The 17854-nt window shown below is 45.0% G+C and overlaps 2 protein-coding genes and 1 pseudogene across 2 annotated transcripts; 2 read left to right on the top strand and 1 right to left on the bottom strand.

Annotated features, from left to right (window-relative positions):
- Positions 1-325: 325 nt before the first annotated feature.
- On the top strand, positions 326-1442 carry LOC136485260 (putative GEM-like protein 8). Its single transcript, XM_066482179.1, has 4 exons — positions 326-472; positions 565-645; positions 747-1021; positions 1159-1442. The coding sequence occupies exons 1-4, from the start codon at positions 367-369 to the stop codon at positions 1333-1335; spliced, it is 639 nt and encodes a 212-aa protein (XP_066338276.1). The 5' UTR covers positions 326-366; the 3' UTR covers positions 1336-1442.
- Positions 1443-11428: 9986 nt separating this feature from the next.
- LOC136485249 (GEM-like protein 7) lies at positions 11429-12574 on the top strand. The gene is made up of 4 exons (XM_066482171.1): positions 11429-11612; positions 11706-11786; positions 11907-12181; positions 12301-12574. Exons 1-4 carry the CDS (start codon positions 11501-11503, stop codon positions 12475-12477), a joined length of 645 nt encoding a protein of 214 aa, XP_066338268.1. The 5' UTR covers positions 11429-11500; the 3' UTR covers positions 12478-12574.
- A 1596-nt stretch (positions 12575-14170) lies between these two features.
- LOC136485240 (pentatricopeptide repeat-containing protein At4g14850-like) lies at positions 14171-16050 on the bottom strand (annotated as a pseudogene).
- Between the last annotated feature and the right edge of the window lie 1804 nt (positions 16051-17854).

Below are 17854 nucleotides of genomic sequence, written 5' to 3'. Positions count from 1 at the left end.
TATTCCTTACAAAGCTAACTATACATGTAAGCATGTCATCAAGAGTTTATGGTAAGCAATAGAAAGTGCGGTGGGAAAGGAAAGCATCGCTACCTCCTCATTAGCTGGGCTGAAAGGTCCAAGTGTTCTGCTCGTGCCCATTCCTTTAGTCAATCTGATGAGGCGATGGTGAGTATGCAGCATAAAGTGCTGATTCGGTTACACCACATTGTTTGTTCCCTGGAATAAAGTAACTTTTTTTAGGCAGCTTCACACCTTATAAAAGCCCACATATGGCTTGGACTCTGAGCACTAGTAGGAGTCAATTTCTCAGAGCCCCCCAGCATCCAATTCCAAGCAGGGTTGCAGGTAGAGCGGCTCTAAACAATGGAGAGTTTTGCCCAGGAGCATGTCATTGGAATTCCTTTGGCCTCCTATGCATATGCCAGTGAAGAAGGAAAACCTTCCTGTTCTGCCTTGATTCACAAGAAGAGTAAGAATCTCACCACCTGCTTCTTCAGTTCTCCCTTTGCAATAACTTTGTAAATCAATACTGATTTGGCGTCCTTCCCATGCATGATACAGACAAGAAGACTTCATTCATTTACCGGATGAACAAGCTGAACCTGAAAACAGATAGCTACATGCAAGGGTTCAAACAACACTGTAAGAATTCAACCATTGTCTTCTTTTCTGCACATAAAAGTTGTGTTATGTTCAGTAGTAAAAGTTCTCATCACTGTCAAATCTTTTTTTTTTCTTTGCAGTAACTCTGGGGCCAAAAATTTCTGAAACTATCAAAGGGAAACTAAGCTTCGGTGCAAAGGTTCTACAAGCTGGCAGCATTCAGAAAATCTTCAGGCAATACTTTGTAGTGGAGAAAGATGAGAAATTATTGAAGGCTTTCCAGTGTTATCTTTCAACCACAGCTGGTCCAATAGCTGGAATGCTTTTTATCTCAAATGAGAAGATTGCTTTCCATAGTGATAGGCCTCTGAGTTTAGCATGTCCCAAAGGGGAAAGGACCAGGGTGCCCTACAAGGTAATTGAAGTAAAATCTTAAATCTCCAACATAGTATAGCACCTCAACTGTTTGAGTCTTTGAGATAGAAAATGCGGTTCAGAGATATTTGCATTTACACAACAAGTTAAAGCTAATGAATTTTGTACCTTCTGCAGGTGTTGATCCCCGCAAAAAGAATAAAGAGTGCTTCCGTGAGAGAAAATTTGTACAATCCTGATGAGAAGTATATTGATTTAGTTACTGTTGATGGATTCGATTTTTGGTTTATGGGTTTTATTAGCTATGAGAAATCATTCAGATATCTTCAGCATGTAATTTCAAGGTTTAGATGATATGCGTAGTTCTGTAGTCTGAAACATACTGCATACCATGTTGATGTGGTATATGTATATGTACATGTACATTACACAGATAAAATTGATCACTCACATTGAACGCAGAGCATTTTTTCCCCCACAATGTTCCTTTTTTTCTCAGACACGTGGGAGAGCTTCGTATCATTATATTAATATTAAGAAGAAAAAAGAATCAAAGAGACTCATACAAGCCCCAAAGGGCCAGGTTTGCAAGCATCGCTCCCGAAGAAGACTAGACGCGACCGACAAACCACCCACACATCCCACGATGTTCTTGGAGGATACAACATTATCTAATACATTTTTATAGAGATCACCGGGAGAGACCGTACTGAACATACTGTTTATATAAATAATTTGGTTGTTTATGTAAAAATAGTTTGCAAGACCAAACTACAGAATCAAATGCTTTCATCAATCGCAACGATGGTTCAAAAGGGCAAAAAAAATGTAACCCTTTCACGTGCAGGATAGAATTTCAAGCAACCACAGCGGACTCCCATTTGATACCATCATCCATTGTAGACAAATGATTATTAATCATTGATATATATTGCTCATCGCATTGCAAATTCATTTGACATATGGATGAATAGAGCGCAAAGACTAAGACAATCAATCACATTCTGATTTCCTGTGTTTTCACTCGGCAAATTCGGTCTCTAATCCTGCTGAGTTTAGACCTGGCTGCTGTAACACCTTCAGCAACGACACGACGCTTCTCTACCTGGTGGGGACACACCATCAAGAGTACCCTCAAAGACTTGTGCAAGGATCTGAACTCTCTGATTATGATATCCTTGAAGTCCAGATTAGCAGAATGCAAGTAGTTTTACACATCTGATTAGTCTCATTCCACATCTTGGCCACTGTGTTTCTGAACCATGGATCTGGCAGGAAGCCAGGGAAATATTTTTCTAAGACCCTAAACGATTCTAAAACACAAGGCTGTGGCCCACAGGTAAAAGTGAAAAGGCACACAAACAATGTGGAGCCACAACTGAAAAGAAGACCTTAAGCTGAAAGGCTCAGAACAATGGAGTTATTAGATGATGAAAGGAACTCTGGAGCTCTGGAGTGTAGTATTAAGGTATGGGGTAAATGCTAAAAGGAACTCTGGAGCTAATGAAGAAAGCATGGTATTAGGGCCGCTATGGAGCAGCCAAAATGCCATCGATCCTGTTATGCAAACCTGACATGTGCACATTTTTCTAGATTGGTCAAGACTCAATATCCCTAACAATATTCTTCTATACAAAAACGTGATTCAATATGTGAAAGGAAGAGATGTACAAGAACGAAATATGTGAAAGCTAGCTTGGTTTTGACACCTTTCTCCATGAACCGATTTCCTAAAATTGGAAAAGAATCAGTAATGCACCACGTGTCATAAACTATTAGAATTCAGCATCATAAGTAGCAAAGCATACGTGCACGCCCGTCAGCACCTTTCTATGAAGTGAAGCTATTAGCATGTCATCAACATTTGTGGTAAGCAATGCAAAATGTAATGGAGTCAGTACCTCCTCATAGGCTGGGTTGAAAGCTCCAAGTATTCTGCCCGTGCTCATTCCTCTAGTCAAGAAAGCATGCCTTGCTTTAATTCCTGATGAGGCGATGGTGAGTATGCAGCCCAAAGTGCTGATTAAGTTACACCACATTGTTCCCTTGAATAAAACTACCTTTAGGTCTGGACTTCACCGCATACCAATGTACAATGAACAGAGAGAATTGATCAATCACATTGAATGGAAATCACTTTTTCAGTGAAGTTCTTGAATCATATAAATAAACAAGGTTTAGAAGATAAAACTACATAACTAAATAAAATGATCCTTCAGGGGATTGCACCCCTTCCCCACGCTGGATTGGGTTTCAGGCAACCACAGCAGACCGCACTCCTATACCGTCATCATTTATTGACAAACGGTAATGCTCTCTAGGAGCAAGATTAATAAGCGTGGCTATAAGCCAAGTCAGGTCAACAAGAGAGATTTTTTTTTAATTTTAACTCTTTTTTATAACTAATTTTAAATATAACATTGCCGGATTTTTTTTTAAATTAACACTTTTGGCCGCGCCTATTGCCCTGGCGCGGCCAAATGCCTGTGCCGCGTCATACATGGTGGCGCGGCAGAGGGCTGACGTGGCGACAACCGGGCTCGGGGAACGCTGACGTGGCAGGGCCTGCCGCGCCACCGACCTTGGCGCGGCAGTGCCGCACCCTGATCCGTGGCGCGGCTGGGCCAAATAAATGTCGCGGCCAGTCCCGCCTGGCCGAGCAGCCACGCCACCTGGCCGCCGCGCCCGCCGCCCGCCCGGGGGTACCTAGACGGTTTAATCGAAACGCGTCGCGCCTGTCTTTTGTTGAATTATTTTCACGGCCGAATAAAGAATTTGATAAGACAATGATTTATTCGTCTTTCATAATACGGTTATGCACCATTTTAACTAATCAATTACGAAAAATTGCCACCGGCGTCGAGATACGTCGGGACTGTCGGTTCCCGAACTAGTTGGTACTTAATCTCGCTGGCAGTGCTGCCGCGACGCAAAGAAACGAATAAGAAGCAAGTTGACAAGCTGCCACATAACATATTCATTGTTTTGACATAAGTTTGACATAACATAATCAAAAAAACCCCGCAAGTTTCGGATGCCAATATTCGTTTGACCTAACAAACTAAGACCCAGGAGTGTAAGGATCCCTTGGACGTCTCTGTCTCTTCGGATTTGTTGGCAACACAATAGAAGTGTAGCCAACGTCGGTATGGTCGCGTCGACGGTGCGTACGGCTCGTACCCTACAAGTATATGATACGCACGATTACTTATAATTCTTTATAATCGTTAGTTCATGGAGCCTACGTATTAAAACAAACTATCTTTGTTAGTACCTATGAGACTTCTTGGGTGTCAAACGGGACACCACCTAGCTGAGACATATCGATCTCGTCCTGCGGCCAATCGTCCCATTGGTCGTGCTGTCCGCGGAAGCCCGGGGGGTTGTCGTCGTCGTCATCATCATCCTCGTCGTCCTCGGTTGCAGGGTCCTTTCCAGCGCTATGATGTGGTGGTGTACGCACCGCGGAAGTGGCACCTGTCATCGGCTGAGAAGAGCCGGCTGGTGTCCTCAAAGAGGCTGAAGACGTGCCACCCGACCGCGCTGGGAGTGGCGGTTCATAAGGAGTGTCCATGCAGCTCAGCTTTTGAGCTAGCTTCATATAGCTCTTCTTCACCTTCTGCATAAATAGACGTTAAAGTTAGTGCATTATCCAAACGCATATACACTAAAGAAACATTTCCGGAACGGACAAGTTTATGTTTACCTCCATAAAAGCCGCAAGAATGTCTGGCCCCTGCCCTCTAGACTCGTGTAGCCGGAACGCTGCTTCGTTGGACAGCCTTGACAATTATGTCGCCTAGGTATAGAAACGCGGTTGGACAGTTTTAGTACACATACTTAATATTAAAATGTTAACAGATTATACCATTCAAGTATATTACCACGTATCTTTGAAGCGGGCTCTCTGTAGTTGTGTCCTCCCTAGTGGTCATGTCGTACACATCTTCGATGACATCTTCCTCCGAGTCCTCGTCAATCGCCACGTCAGTGTACGGGGGGCTTGATATGTGTCCTCGTAGACCCGTGAAGCCACCGCAGGTACTCGTCGAAGGTGCGCTGGTCGTGTGGAGGACCTGCAAGGACCGCATGTGGTACCCTGTTCTGCCACAAATGGATGTGCGAGCTGTGTGTCACGCGCCAATCCTTGGTCTTATACCTTTTCCTACGGTCATACCTGCAACAAAACGATGTTAGTTGTACCAAACAAACCTCTGAATTGTAGCATTGTTATTAATCGATAATGTACTCGTGCAATTCTTGGTTGGTGGAGTAAAGCGGTGGTGGGCAGCCTGTCATTCTTCCAAACTGTCTGCAGACCCGGATGGGCAAGTGAATATCGACCACATGGAAGAAAATAAGAGGGACGTCGCAGCGATACTCGTATGACTCATCCCTAGTGACAGGACTGAGATAGGCCTGGAGCTCCAGAGAATCCCAAGGACACCAATGCACCTGAAATTTTGTAATTGAGTTAGACTGTGATATAGTGTACATCGAAAAAGGCACAGGTATGATAGTAAAGAGAGTGTAACCTGGTGCTGTGTCAGGACGTCGAGATCGTCCGTGTACTCCCTATACTTACGCCACGCATTCCCTCTAACTAACTATGCTTTCGTCCAGATATACAGAGCTGTAGGGAGTGTATCATGCCCGTTCCATCGCTGCATTGAACACGATAATGAATTAGCCACTAATAATCTCATCATATATAACTGCCTCAAAGAATATAATGAACCAAAATACTTACCGGTAAACCATTATTAAGGGGTCTCCCAACGGGCAATCGTTCCCAACACCAAACCTGGAGTAGGTAGGAGCAACCCCCAAGGTTTGCATATCCTGAGGTGCGACGACAGGCAACGCATAGCTGTCGATACGTCCATGCCAAGACTGTGCTGCCCCAGCTATACGCCGCTATGTTCTCCCACGGCTGGCGAAGTATGTCTAGGAAGATCCAACTGATGGTGTTGCCCGAGACGTCTGGGAAGAGGAAATCACCAAAAAAGTGCCAGAGCCACACTCGAGCGAACCTGTCGATCAGAGCCTCCTCAGCCTATGGTCCAAGTAATCAAGGCGCTCTGTGATCTAGGACGACGAAACACCGGAACTTTTCCTGAAATTGACCAAAGAAAATGAGACCCCATGGATGTAGGAAAGCAATGCAAGTATTAAATAGGCTTGAATTACTCACTTATTTTTCTTGGAAGCATCGTCGTCCGGTGGAAGAAAGCCAGTAAACTGAGCCACTAGCTCCCTCCAGTGATCGTTGTCAACTATCCCTGTCACTGGAAGTCCCCCCAACCGAATGCCTAAAGTAGCCTTCACGTCCTACAACATCAAGGTCATCTCGCCACAAGGTAGGTGGAACATGTGGGTCTCAGGTCTCCACCTGTTATAAGAATAAAACGACTGTTAGTTGCCTCAAATTTTTTACAAGAAAGTTTACGTACAAAGAATGCACTCGCACCTGTCTACGGCTGCAGTAAGTAGTGCTGGGTCAAGGGGCGGAAGACCGTGGTTGACAACACGGACAAGCTCGAGGAAGCCGACACGCCGTATGTACGGGGCATAACGCTCGTCCCACTGGTACGCCCTGGTGTGCGTGCGGGGCCTCAAATGAGGCAAGGCCACCTCTGCGCCGGTGTCACTCAAGATGTGTGCTCGGTGCTGGTCGTCGTACTCCACCTCAAGAATGTGGTACAACGGGTGCTGCGTGGGAGGGGCCATACTGTTACAAATTGATAAACAAAGCGTTAGACTATTCAAATTAACAAAATTCAAATTAACATTAGTAAGTTCACAAACAAATCACAAACAAATTCACTAACCTAACTATCCTAAATCCCTAAACCCAAAATCCTAACTATACTAGATAATAAATACATAATCAATCCATAAAATCCCTAAACCCTTTTGGATTTAGGATAAACTAGTATCTATACCAAAAATCACTAACTAAATAGCTAACTATAAACTAAATAACAAATACATAATCAATCTCTAAACCCAAAATCCTAACTATACTAGAACACACTACCTCAAACCTAAAAACTACCTACGTAAATCACAAACAAATTCACTAACCTAAGTATCCTAAATCACTGACTATCCTAAATCACTAACTATCATAAATCAATAACAATCATAAAACCCTAACTATTCTAAATTACTAACTATCCTAAATCATTAATTATCCTAAATCAATAATAATAAAAAAAATATGAAATCGAGAGGGAGGTACCTTAGGACCGGGCGGCCTTGACGCGCCGGCGTTCGTGGCGCGGCCGGCGTGGGCGCTGCGCGGCGGGAGTGGCCGGGTGGGCGCGGGCGCATGTGGGCGCTGGCGGCGGGGCACGTGCGGCTGGCGGCGATGGGCGCGTGCGGCTGGCGGCGGCGGCGGGCGGGCAGGCGGTATTTATTTGGCCCAGCCGCGCCACGGGTCAGGGCGCGGCACTGCCGCGCCAAGGTCAGTGGCGCGGCAGGCCCTGCCACGTCAGTGGTCCCCGAGCCCGGTTGTCGCCACGTCAGCCCTCTGCCGCGCCACCATGCATGGCGCGGCACAGGCATTTGGCCGCGCCAGGGTAATAGGTGCGGCCAAAAATGTTAATTTAAAAAAAACCAGCAGTGTTAGATTTAAAATTAGTTATAAAAAGAGTTAAAATAAAAAAATCACAAGAGACTACTGCAATAGACAAGTTATACAACAATCTAGTCTATTATTTTATTCTAAATATATTTTTTATTATATGGGGCCCATGTACTTTTCACCTCCCTTGCTTTATCTCCTCAGACCACAGCAGCTGTGCGCTTCGCAGGTGGTGGCAGACCCCGGAGACTGTGCTAGCGCCCGGCGCTGCAACTTAAGCCAATCAATACTCTCATCCACCTCTCCTCCGTTTCTCTCTCATCCACCTAGAATTTGTTGATGTGGCTTGGCTACAAGACAAGCTGAGTTGTATTATTGTAGACGGGGCGGACCCGCCTGCCCCCATGCCTTGTGCCTCGCGCTCGCACCTCGCGCCTCCCACTCGTACTCGCACAGCCGAGGTCAGGGCCATACCTACAAATTGGAGGCCCATGTATGAAACATAAGATAGGGTCCTAAAATCTAAGAAGCCAAGCTAAGCAGGCCGGCCGGCATTGGCCACCGAGCTTATGTCCTTCTGGTCCAATTAGCTAATCGGTAATCTAAGGCCTATGTTGTAATGTTGCATTTTATTTGTTCTATCCAATAATTGATCAACCATTGTTAATTAGTACTTTGGAGGCCTTTAAAGTTTGGAGGCCCTGAACAGTCGCACAGCTTGCTCCTGCTAATCTACGGGCCTGCCAAGGTCCATGGACCGTGGGCGACCTCCGCGTCATGGCATCGAACTCCGCACTGGCATTGAGCTCTGCGTCAACGAGCCTCCATTGGGCGGCAGCAAGTAGATGAGCACACATTACAACCGTATGTTTCATGCGTTTCAGATTCATGTTGCATATGTTTTATTTGGATGTTGTAAAAGTAGATCTGGTATTGCATATGTTGCAATGTCTATACACATATGTTGCAAGTGTATGTTTCAGTTGTTTTCAAACGTATGTTGCAAGTGTTTTATCTGGATGTTGCATATGTTGCACTGGTTATACACGTACACTGCAAGTGTATGTTTTCAAATGTTTCAGCTGTTTCAAACGTATGTTGCAAGTGTTTTATCTGGATGTTGCGTATGTTGCAGTGGCTATAGACATATGTTGCAAGTGTATGTTCTAAATGTTTCATCTGTTTCATACGTATGTTGCAGCAAATACTTTATATTGCAAGTGTTTCATGAGCAAGCGCGGAAGTGGGTGCAGGTAGCACCGGCGGAGCCACGTTATGGCCATAGAGGGCTCCGGCCCCCCTTGCCACGCAAAAAAGAAATGAAGATCTATGATGCTGTGCAACGTATCTGTGTTGTTGTGCAAGTCTGGATGACTAGGCTAGCTAATTCAGCCCACAAGGCATAGGCGATGGGCCACCGGCCACATGCAAGCCAGCCCATTATGCACGTAGGAGCCACATGACTGGTGGCACCTGGGACCTGGCATTGCTCAACATGCAAAGCAAAGGGGAAGAAAATAATCCACATCCACCGAGTGGCCAAGACGGCCGATGGAGGCTCACAGACGACGATAAGGCGACGAGCCGGAAGCTAGAGGCCAGAGCTATCGATGCCTCGCGGCGGCCTTCCCAATTGGCTCGCCGACTCATCATCGGCCCCGGCCGACGGGCGGCCGCGCCCCCATGCCCACGCTCGTTTGGCTCTGTTTCATAGACCATGTAATTTAGAAACAAAACTTATTTCTATGGAACTTCTCTATATGTTGTCTTGGATTTGACAAATGCCCCCCCCCTATTTTAGCCTTCACGCTCCGCCACTGGCAGGCAGAGGTGGTCTCTGCGGGTACATTGGTCCCCGTGTGCGTGAGAAGCGAACCGGACGCGGTAGCAGGCGCATGCGTACCATAGTAGCGGGCGGGGGCGCGGCAACAACAGCGCGTGGGCAGGCGCAGCAGCAGTGTGTGCGGGCGGCAGGAGCTGCATGCAACCATGCATACGAGTGATCGAGCGAGAGAGCCCTGCAGCCTAGGGACATGCGAAATAACAACGGAGTCAGGGGACCAGCGACTGCTGAATTGATTGATGGGACGAAACTAAAAGGGCGGACAGCAGGCGCGGACGTCCGGTCGCGCGCCGGATGTTCGGGCGCTAGCAAAGCCCATTAACAAATGGTTACTGTTTATCTATATGTATCGCTTATCGCGTCACAGTTTGACACTTCGATGAATAGAATGCAGAGCCAGGTAACTTGACCGGATCTTAGCCAATATTCATGTACAATGGTCAATGGACTTTCCGCAGCCCACATGGGCACATGTCACTACGTCGGATCGAAAGTGACAAAGGGCAGATACAATATCTCCAACCAGTGGCTTTATCGAGTAATATCACCTATCTGACGGGGTTGTGTGTAGGTTCAATGTATGTCAGGTCAACACCTGGCATGGAAAATGGAATGGAGACCTGCAACAAAGCAAGATTATTATATTCTTCAGTCCATATTTGCAGAAATCGACTAGTTGACACATCAGATGAGTCCCGTTACACATCATCCACAAGTCCGAGCCCATTACGTGGGCCACCATGTTCCTAAACCATGAACCTGACAGAGAAATACCTTTTATAGGTTTGTTTAAGATTCACAATGCTGTGTCCGGTGTCCCACAGGTGCAAATGAAAAGGCACACTAATGTCGAGTCACAGCTAAAAGGAGGATCTTCAGCCGAAAGGCTCAGCAGAATAGATTTCTTTTGCTTGGCATCGGTCAGCAGTTTAGTATTAAGGAATAGTAAATTACTGCAAACAGCTTTGAGATTTAAAGAAAACAAACTCTTGAGGGGATGAGGCAAGTATGGCATTGTTGATGCCAAATAGTCAGCTTCACATATCATGGATGAACAAGGCCATATTGAACTCAAAAGGTCAAATTACCACGTTAGCAGTACTCCGATCGGTTTCCTAGGATTGGACCTAAGAACAATTCCAGCTTATCAAGATTATACAAATTAGTGAACAATTCCAACTGAGAATTGTTCGAGAGCCTCGTTCCTAAGTAACCGAATGAGGCCTAAAGCATCTATGCGTGTCCTTCCCTGCAGTATCCGTAAGTATGGTTAGGTTCTGAATGTAATTACACAAATATGTGTCGATGAGTACACAGCAGAAAGGATTTTTTAGTTTCTGTTACTCTTCTGCTCCACACTAAGTGGCAGATTATCAAACCCACATCTCCAACACACAGTTGCCATTCATCTTGTCATGTAAATGTGCATATTTTTCTAGATTAATTGAGATTCCAAAACCTTCACAAGTATGCATGAAAGGGAAACATGTACCGGAACCAAATGTTACCGGTAGTTTGGTTTCAGGTTTGAACCAACCACGTGTTTGTTTTACTTCCCTCTCCACTCTCCATGAACCTATTTCCTGAAATGGGAAAAAGAATCGGTTATGCACTAGGTGTCATAGACTACTTAGAGTTCATTATATTATTAGCAAAACCTATATTTTTCACTCATCAGAACCTTACAATGTACCAAAGCAACTATGAGCTTGTCATCAACTGCATCGTCAGAACCTTGTGCTAAGCAATTAGCAATAGAAAGTGTAGTAGGAAAGGAAAGCATTGGCACCTCCTCATTGGCTGGGTTGAAAGCTCCAGCTGTCCCGCTCATGCCCATTCCTTTGTCAAGAAAGCAGGCCTTGCTTTTGTTCCTGATGAGGCGATGATGAGAATGCAGCATCAAGTGCTGATTCGGTTACACCACATTGTTCCCTGGAATAAAGTTGCCTTTTTGGTGGCTTCACCTTATAAATACCCCCATATGGCTCAGACAATGAGCACTAGCAGGCATCAACTTCTCAGTTCTCACAGGCAAAGAGAAGTCTCCTAGCATCAAAGCAGATTTGTAGATAGACCTTCTCCAAGCAATGGAGACTTTCACCCAGGAGCATGTCATTGGAATTCCATTGACTTCGTTTGCATATGCCGATGAGGAAAGACAAGGAAAACCTTCCTGTTCTGCCTTGGTTCATAAAAAAAGTAAGAATCTCGCAACCTGCTTCCCCAGTTCTTCCTTTGCAAAAAAATTACTTTCTGTGCCCATACTGACTTGATATCCTTTTGATGATACAGATAAGAAGAGTTCCTTCATTTATCGGATGAACAAACTGAGCCATAAAACAGATAACTACATGCAAGGGTTCAAAGAACACTGTAAGAATCCAACCATTGTCCTTTTTCACAAACAAAGTTGTGTTATGTTGATAAAATAAAAAATTTCATCACTGGGACTTAAAGGCTTTGTTGTTGTTGATAAATCTTTTTCCTTTGCAGTAACTCTAGGACCGAAAATTTCAGAAACTATAAAAGGGAAACTAAGCTTCGGTGCAAAGGTTCTCCAAGCTGGTGGTATTGATAAAGTCTTCAGAGAATACTTTTCAGTCGAGAAAGATGAGAAACTACTGAAGGCTTTCCAGTGCTATCTTTCAACCACAGCTGGTCCAATAGCTGGAATGCTTTTCATCTCAACTAAGAAGATTGCTTTCCATAGTGATAGGCCTTTGAATTTCATGTCTCCAAAAGGAGGCAGTACAAGGGTGCCTTACAAGGTAATTGAAGCAAAATATCTTTCTCAATTTGTGTACCTGAAGTTTATCAGATAGAAACTGTGACCTAAAGATATCGGACACACTTGAGTTAAAGCTAATAAAATATGTACCTTCTGCAGGTGTTGATCCCCACAAAGAGGATAAAGAGTGCTTCAGTGCGGGAAAATTTATACAATCCAGACGAGAAATATATTGATGTAGTTACTGTTGATGGCTTTGATTTTTGGTTCATGGGCTTTGTCAGCTATGAGAAGTCATTCAAATATCTTCAGCATGTAATTCCGGAGCTGAGATGATGCACATAGTTTTGTAACGTGAAACATCATAGATACCATGTTGATATGGTATATGTACATTGAAGAGATAGAATTGATCAATCACATTGATTGTGAAGCAAAGTTTTTCAACTATGTTCTTGAATATTCAGTATTCTCAAATGCATTGACTGATCATACTGAACAAACTAATCAATCAGATCCTGCCGGTACCTTTTTTACTAACCAACAGGTTATCTTAGACTGGGAGATTTATCTTAGAGAGACTCAGCTCTTAACAGGAACTTTCATTTGAAAAGTATAACTGGACAGGCAATATGCAGAACAGAAGTTCTCACCCTAAGTAAAGCGTGCAAGCAGCTTTTCTAATTCAAGGATATGACAGTTCCAGCCAAGGGCCTGTTAGCTATAATCCTGTGCGTCCATGCATGTGTCCAAGTTCATTGTGTCTAGGTGCAGTTTTTAGTACTAGCAGATTTTCAGCTAGTAGTTAAGGAGAATAATAAGCAATCATAGGAGTTATGACTGCAGTAATTAGGAGGATAGGGCAGGTATATCAGCTATATATATGAGAGAGGGAGGGAGGGAGGGAGAGAGAGAGAGAGAGAGAGAGAGAGAGAGAGGGAGGGAGGGAGGGAGTGATTCCCTAGTGTTTGTGATAAACACTGAAGACAGAGGGAGTGATTTCCTAGTGTGTTTTTGTGATAAACACTGAAGATAGAGGGGTAATTTCCTAGTGTTTGCGATAAACACGTAAGACAGAGGGAGTGATTCCCTAGTGTTTGTGATAAACACCGAAGAGGCGAAGATAGAGGGATTGATTCCCTAGTGTTTGTGATAAACACTGAAGATAGAGGGAGTGATTTCATGGTGTGTGTGTGTTACTTTTAAACACTGAAGAATGGAGAGGGAGTGATTTCCAACAGGGCCAAGCTAGAGCTTAATCGACCCTGGTGGCTCACTTCAAATAAAAGTTCTCATATGGTCATACAAAATTTTGATTTTTTGTCATTTTTTTGGTCCAATTTGGACTTTTCATAAAAAAATCAAAAAGAGGAACTTTTTTGGCAAAATGTATTAAATAATTCAGTTCCACTTGGTCTCATTTTCCAGTAACCTCCCATAGCTAGTCTTACTGGAGTGTTATGCCAAATATGTTAGTTAACTGAGCACTAACAATGTTCAAATATCAATTAGTCGTGTTATGTTATAGAATAAGAGAGAAACACTAGGACTCAATTCCATCAGGCATCTGAAGCGTACTTGACGTAGTTTTTGTAAGTTTGCATATCAATTTTTAAGGCTCAGGTCTTAATTCTTCACCACTTGGTCTCATTTTCCATTTTTTGTCCTTGAGATTGTTATATCTGGTAACTCTATATTTTGTCTGCAGCATCAAAATGGTTATATCTGGTAACCATACATTCACATGCCAGTTGCAATGTGACATCCAGTATAAGCATTGTGAAACGACCAGCTGGCAGCAATGTAAGAATGCCATCTGTATCCTTTCTATGCCAATGGAAGAAAGAAGTGATAGATAAGAGCTAATCACCAGTAATCTCTACAGGAACACCTCACTTTTACAAAATGGTGGAACCAATGATGACATCCCTGTTTTCTACCTTAGAAATGAACTTCAATGCAGAATGGCAGTCTACACAGATCTGCAAATTCTTCTTCATGATGATTTGTTTTGTAGCTGGCATGCTTATCAAAGCAAAAGCAACGGCAATCCTCTCACTGTGATAGCGCAGAAGCCTCTCCTTTTTTCTATCTTCAAGGTTAAGTGGCAAGGAGATTGTGTCTGGGACATAACCTTCCTCCTTTATCCTTCTGGAGAGTTCCTTAAGCTTTTTGTATATCTGCTCCTGTTGTGGGTGTTACCAAACCTCAGATCCAAACACATGTGTTTTCTTGTTAGCATCGACCTAGCTAAAACCGGGCAGTTTTTTAATACTGCTATCCTTCATCAACTTCCTGACTGCCTTCACATCCTCCCATTGGCCCAATGATGCATATATCCCAGAAAGGGATACGTGAATACCGGTGTTATCTGGATCAAGCTTCATAAGATTCTGTGCAGCAACCTCTCCCAGCTCCTTGTTTCCTCGCATCCAGCATGCTCCAAGCAAGGAGCACCAACCATACGCATTGGGTTTGACAGGCATCTCACTTATGAACTTTTCTGCTTCATCTAGTCTCCCAGCTCGACCATACATATCAATGATACATGAGTAATGCTCCTCTTTAGGCTCAATACCATGTGCATCCTTCATAGAGGAAAAATATTCCAGTCCTTCGTCCACTAATCCAGCATGACTGCATGCAGTCAGGAGGCAGACAAATGTAATGTGATTTGGCCTGATACCACTTGAGGTCATCCTATCAAAAGCTTGGATTGCCCCCCAACCATGACCGTGTTGTGTATATACATTTATAACCACATTCCAGGCGGCCTCAGTGTGGTATCCAATCTCATTAAATAACTGAAGGGACAAACTTATGAGGCCACATTTTCCATACATATACACAAGGGTGGAACCAACAAATGAGTCACTGATCAAACTTGTCTTGATCACTTGAGCATGCAGCTGAGCACCTTGTTCGAGCAGATCTTGCATGGCACAGCCCTTAATCATGCTTGCGAAAGTGAATTCATTGGGCTCAACGCCTTGCCTCCCCAACTCAGTATACGTCTCAAGAGCCTCCTCAATATGATCAGCCTCAACGTAACCGTCAATCAGTGAGGTGCCTGACACAACATTCCAACCTCCAGGATTAATCTTCACCACACGAGAGGCACTCTCCAAATCCCCAGACTTAGCATACATGTCCAGTAGCGCATTCCTCACAACAGTCTCCAGTTCAAACCCAGCCTTAATTATACAACAATGCAGGCTTCGACCAAACCATCCATCCTTGAGCCCCCCTGATGCACTCAATGCACTGCAGAAGACATGCTGGTCAGCTCCAACCAGGCCCTCACATTTCATATCCCGGAAAGCCAGAATAGCGGCCTCGAGGCTCCCGTTCTTTGCATAGCCGTCGATCATGGTAGTCCAGGTGACGGCGTCCTTGTGCGGCATTTGGTCGAATACCCTGCACGCCTCAACAAGGAGCCCACACTTGGAGTACATGTCCGCAAGGTGGCTCGCGACGAAGAGCTCGTTGTCGAAGCCAAGCCTGATGCCGATGCAGTGCAGCTGCGGCGCGCGCGGCGCTGGAGAGCGCGAACTGCGTGGGGGCAACGTGCGCGCGGCGCATGGCGGCGAAGGCGGCGAGCGCGTCGTGGTGCATGGAGTTCTGGACGAGACCAGAGACGAGCGTCGTCCAGGAGACGAGGTTGGGGCGGGGCACGACGCCGAACATGCGGACGGCGGAGGCCGCGTCGGCGCAGTGGGAGTACATGGTGATGAGGTGGTTGACGAGGAAGGTGGATGTAGCAGCTGCGCCGGTGAGCAAGAGGCGCGCATGGAGGGCGCGGCCGCGGCGGATATCACCGGTGCGGCCGCACGACTGGAGGAGCGCGGCGAAGCGGAGGGAGGCGTCGGCGGCCGGCGGGCCTGTGTTCTGGCTCCGGAGCTTTCCCATGTGTGGGCTGGAACTGAAATGGCAGAGTGAGACCCCGCGTGTACTTAGGTGATTAAATATAGACTAATTACGAGACTAATTGCATAGTTTACGACTAATTTACGAGACGAATCTTTTAAACCTAATTAGTCCATGATTTGATAATGTGGTGCTACAGTAAATATGTGCTGATGACAGATTAATTAGGCTTAAAAATTCGTCTCGTGGAGTACCGACGGATTATGTAATTTGTTTTTTTATTAGTATTCGAACATCCTATGCAACATCCTCCCGACACACCTCCTAAATTGTAGTCACTGGATTCAAACACCACTTTACTTTGACAGAGCGTTTTAGGCCACCGAACCCAATATATATAGGGGTGTTTGGTTCTTTAGTCGCTCCTAAAATTCATGTCACATCTAATGTTTAGATACTACTAAAGAGCATTAAATATAGATTAATTACAAAACCAATTACATAGATGTAGGCTAATTTACGAGACGATTTTTTAAGCCTAATTAATCTATCATTAACACATGTTTACTGTAGCACCACGTTGTCAAATCATGGCCTAATTAGGCTTAAAAGATTCGTCTCGTAAATGAATCGTAAGTTATGTAATTAGTTTCGTAATTAGTCTATATTTAATACTCCATGCATGTGTCTAAACATTCGATGTGACAGGAATTTTAGAAGCGCGTATAGAAACCAAAGTGGGCCATATAAGCGCTAATAAAATGCTCCGTCCATCCGACCGGACGTGACAAACCCGCTTCTTACCGCCACGCCCCTGCGCCTCCCGCCGCGCATCGTGCGCCCCTCGCATGTTGTACGGGACCCGCTTCGTGCTTGAAAGGATCAAGATGCCCAAGAGGGGGGGTGAATTGGGCTAATTCTAAATTTTCTTGCAATAATCAAATCATACGGATAGCCCAATTAACCCCTTGTGCCTAGAAAAGTGTTTCTATCAAACTAACGCACAAAGGACTCGCAACCTATGTTCCAAACTTACTCTAGCATGGTAATTCTATGAATGTAAAGACAAGTATTGAATTGCTCAAAGTAAATACTCAAAGTAAATGCTCAAAGTAAAGAGAGAGAGGAACGCAGCGATGTTTTGCCGAGGTATCGGAGAGCCGCCACTCCCCACTAGTCCTCGTTAGAGCACCCGCGTAAGGGTGTAGCTCCCCCTTGATCCGCGCAAGGATCAAGTGCTCTCTACGGGTTGATTCTTCGACACTCCGTCGCGGTGAATCACCCAAAGCCGCTCACAACTTGAGTTGGGCCACCCACAAGCTCCGTCGGGTGATCACCAATCTCCCAATCACCACCAAGCCGTCTAGGTGATGGCGATCACCAAGAATAACAAGCACAAACTCTCACTTAACCACGCGATGCCTAATGAGAAGATGGATGCACACTTTGCTACTCTTGATTCACTAATGAGGCTACTCTCTTGGATTCTCAAATCTCAATCACCTCACTAGGACCTTGCTCTTCTTGGCACTCATAAACATATTTCTCAGCTGTTGGAATGAGCAAAAGTAACTCCACACACGAGTGGAGCTTCTATTTATAAGGCAGCCTGAAAAACGAACCGTTATGAGCTTCTGCGGGATGACCAGACGCTCCGGTCATGTTGACCGAACGCTCCGGTCAGTTCAACCCGCGAACTAGTGAAAAAGTGTTGACCAGACGCTGGCAGGGTCCGGTCACCACTGACCGGACACATCCGGTCGCATTAAACCCTTACTGGAACCTTACTGGACTCGACCGGATGCTGAACCCTCAGGGTCCGGTCAGTACTGACCGGACGCGTCCG

The sequence above is a fragment of the Miscanthus floridulus genome, chromosome 1 (genome assembly GCF_019320115.1).
Source record: "Miscanthus floridulus cultivar M001 chromosome 1, ASM1932011v1, whole genome shotgun sequence".
Classification (NCBI taxonomy): domain Eukaryota; kingdom Viridiplantae; phylum Streptophyta; class Magnoliopsida; order Poales; family Poaceae; genus Miscanthus; species Miscanthus floridulus.
The sequence above is the reverse complement of the archived record's forward strand: the minus strand, read 5'-3'. Positions and strand labels throughout refer to the sequence as shown.

What these genes read in the sequence shown, in the direction of transcription:
- LOC136485260 (XM_066482179.1), top strand. Translation starts at nt 367, where the DNA reads ATGGAGAGTTTTGCCCAGGAGCATGTCATTGGAATTCCTTTGGCCTCC. An exon ending in GCAAGGGTTCAAACAACACT is followed by an intron (nt 646 to 746) that starts GTAAGAATTCAA and finishes TTTTCTTTGCAG; the next exon opens with TAACTCTGGGGCCAAAAATT. An exon ending in GGACCAGGGTGCCCTACAAG is followed by an intron (nt 1,022 to 1,158) that starts GTAATTGAAGTA and finishes TACCTTCTGCAG; the next exon opens with GTGTTGATCCCCGCAAAAAG.
- LOC136485249 (XM_066482171.1), top strand. Translation starts at nt 11,501, where the DNA reads ATGGAGACTTTCACCCAGGAGCATGTCATTGGAATTCCATTGACTTCG. An exon ending in GCAAGGGTTCAAAGAACACT is followed by an intron (nt 11,787 to 11,906) that starts GTAAGAATCCAA and finishes TTTCCTTTGCAG; the next exon opens with TAACTCTAGGACCGAAAATT. An exon ending in GTACAAGGGTGCCTTACAAG is followed by an intron (nt 12,182 to 12,300) that starts GTAATTGAAGCA and finishes TACCTTCTGCAG; the next exon opens with GTGTTGATCCCCACAAAGAG.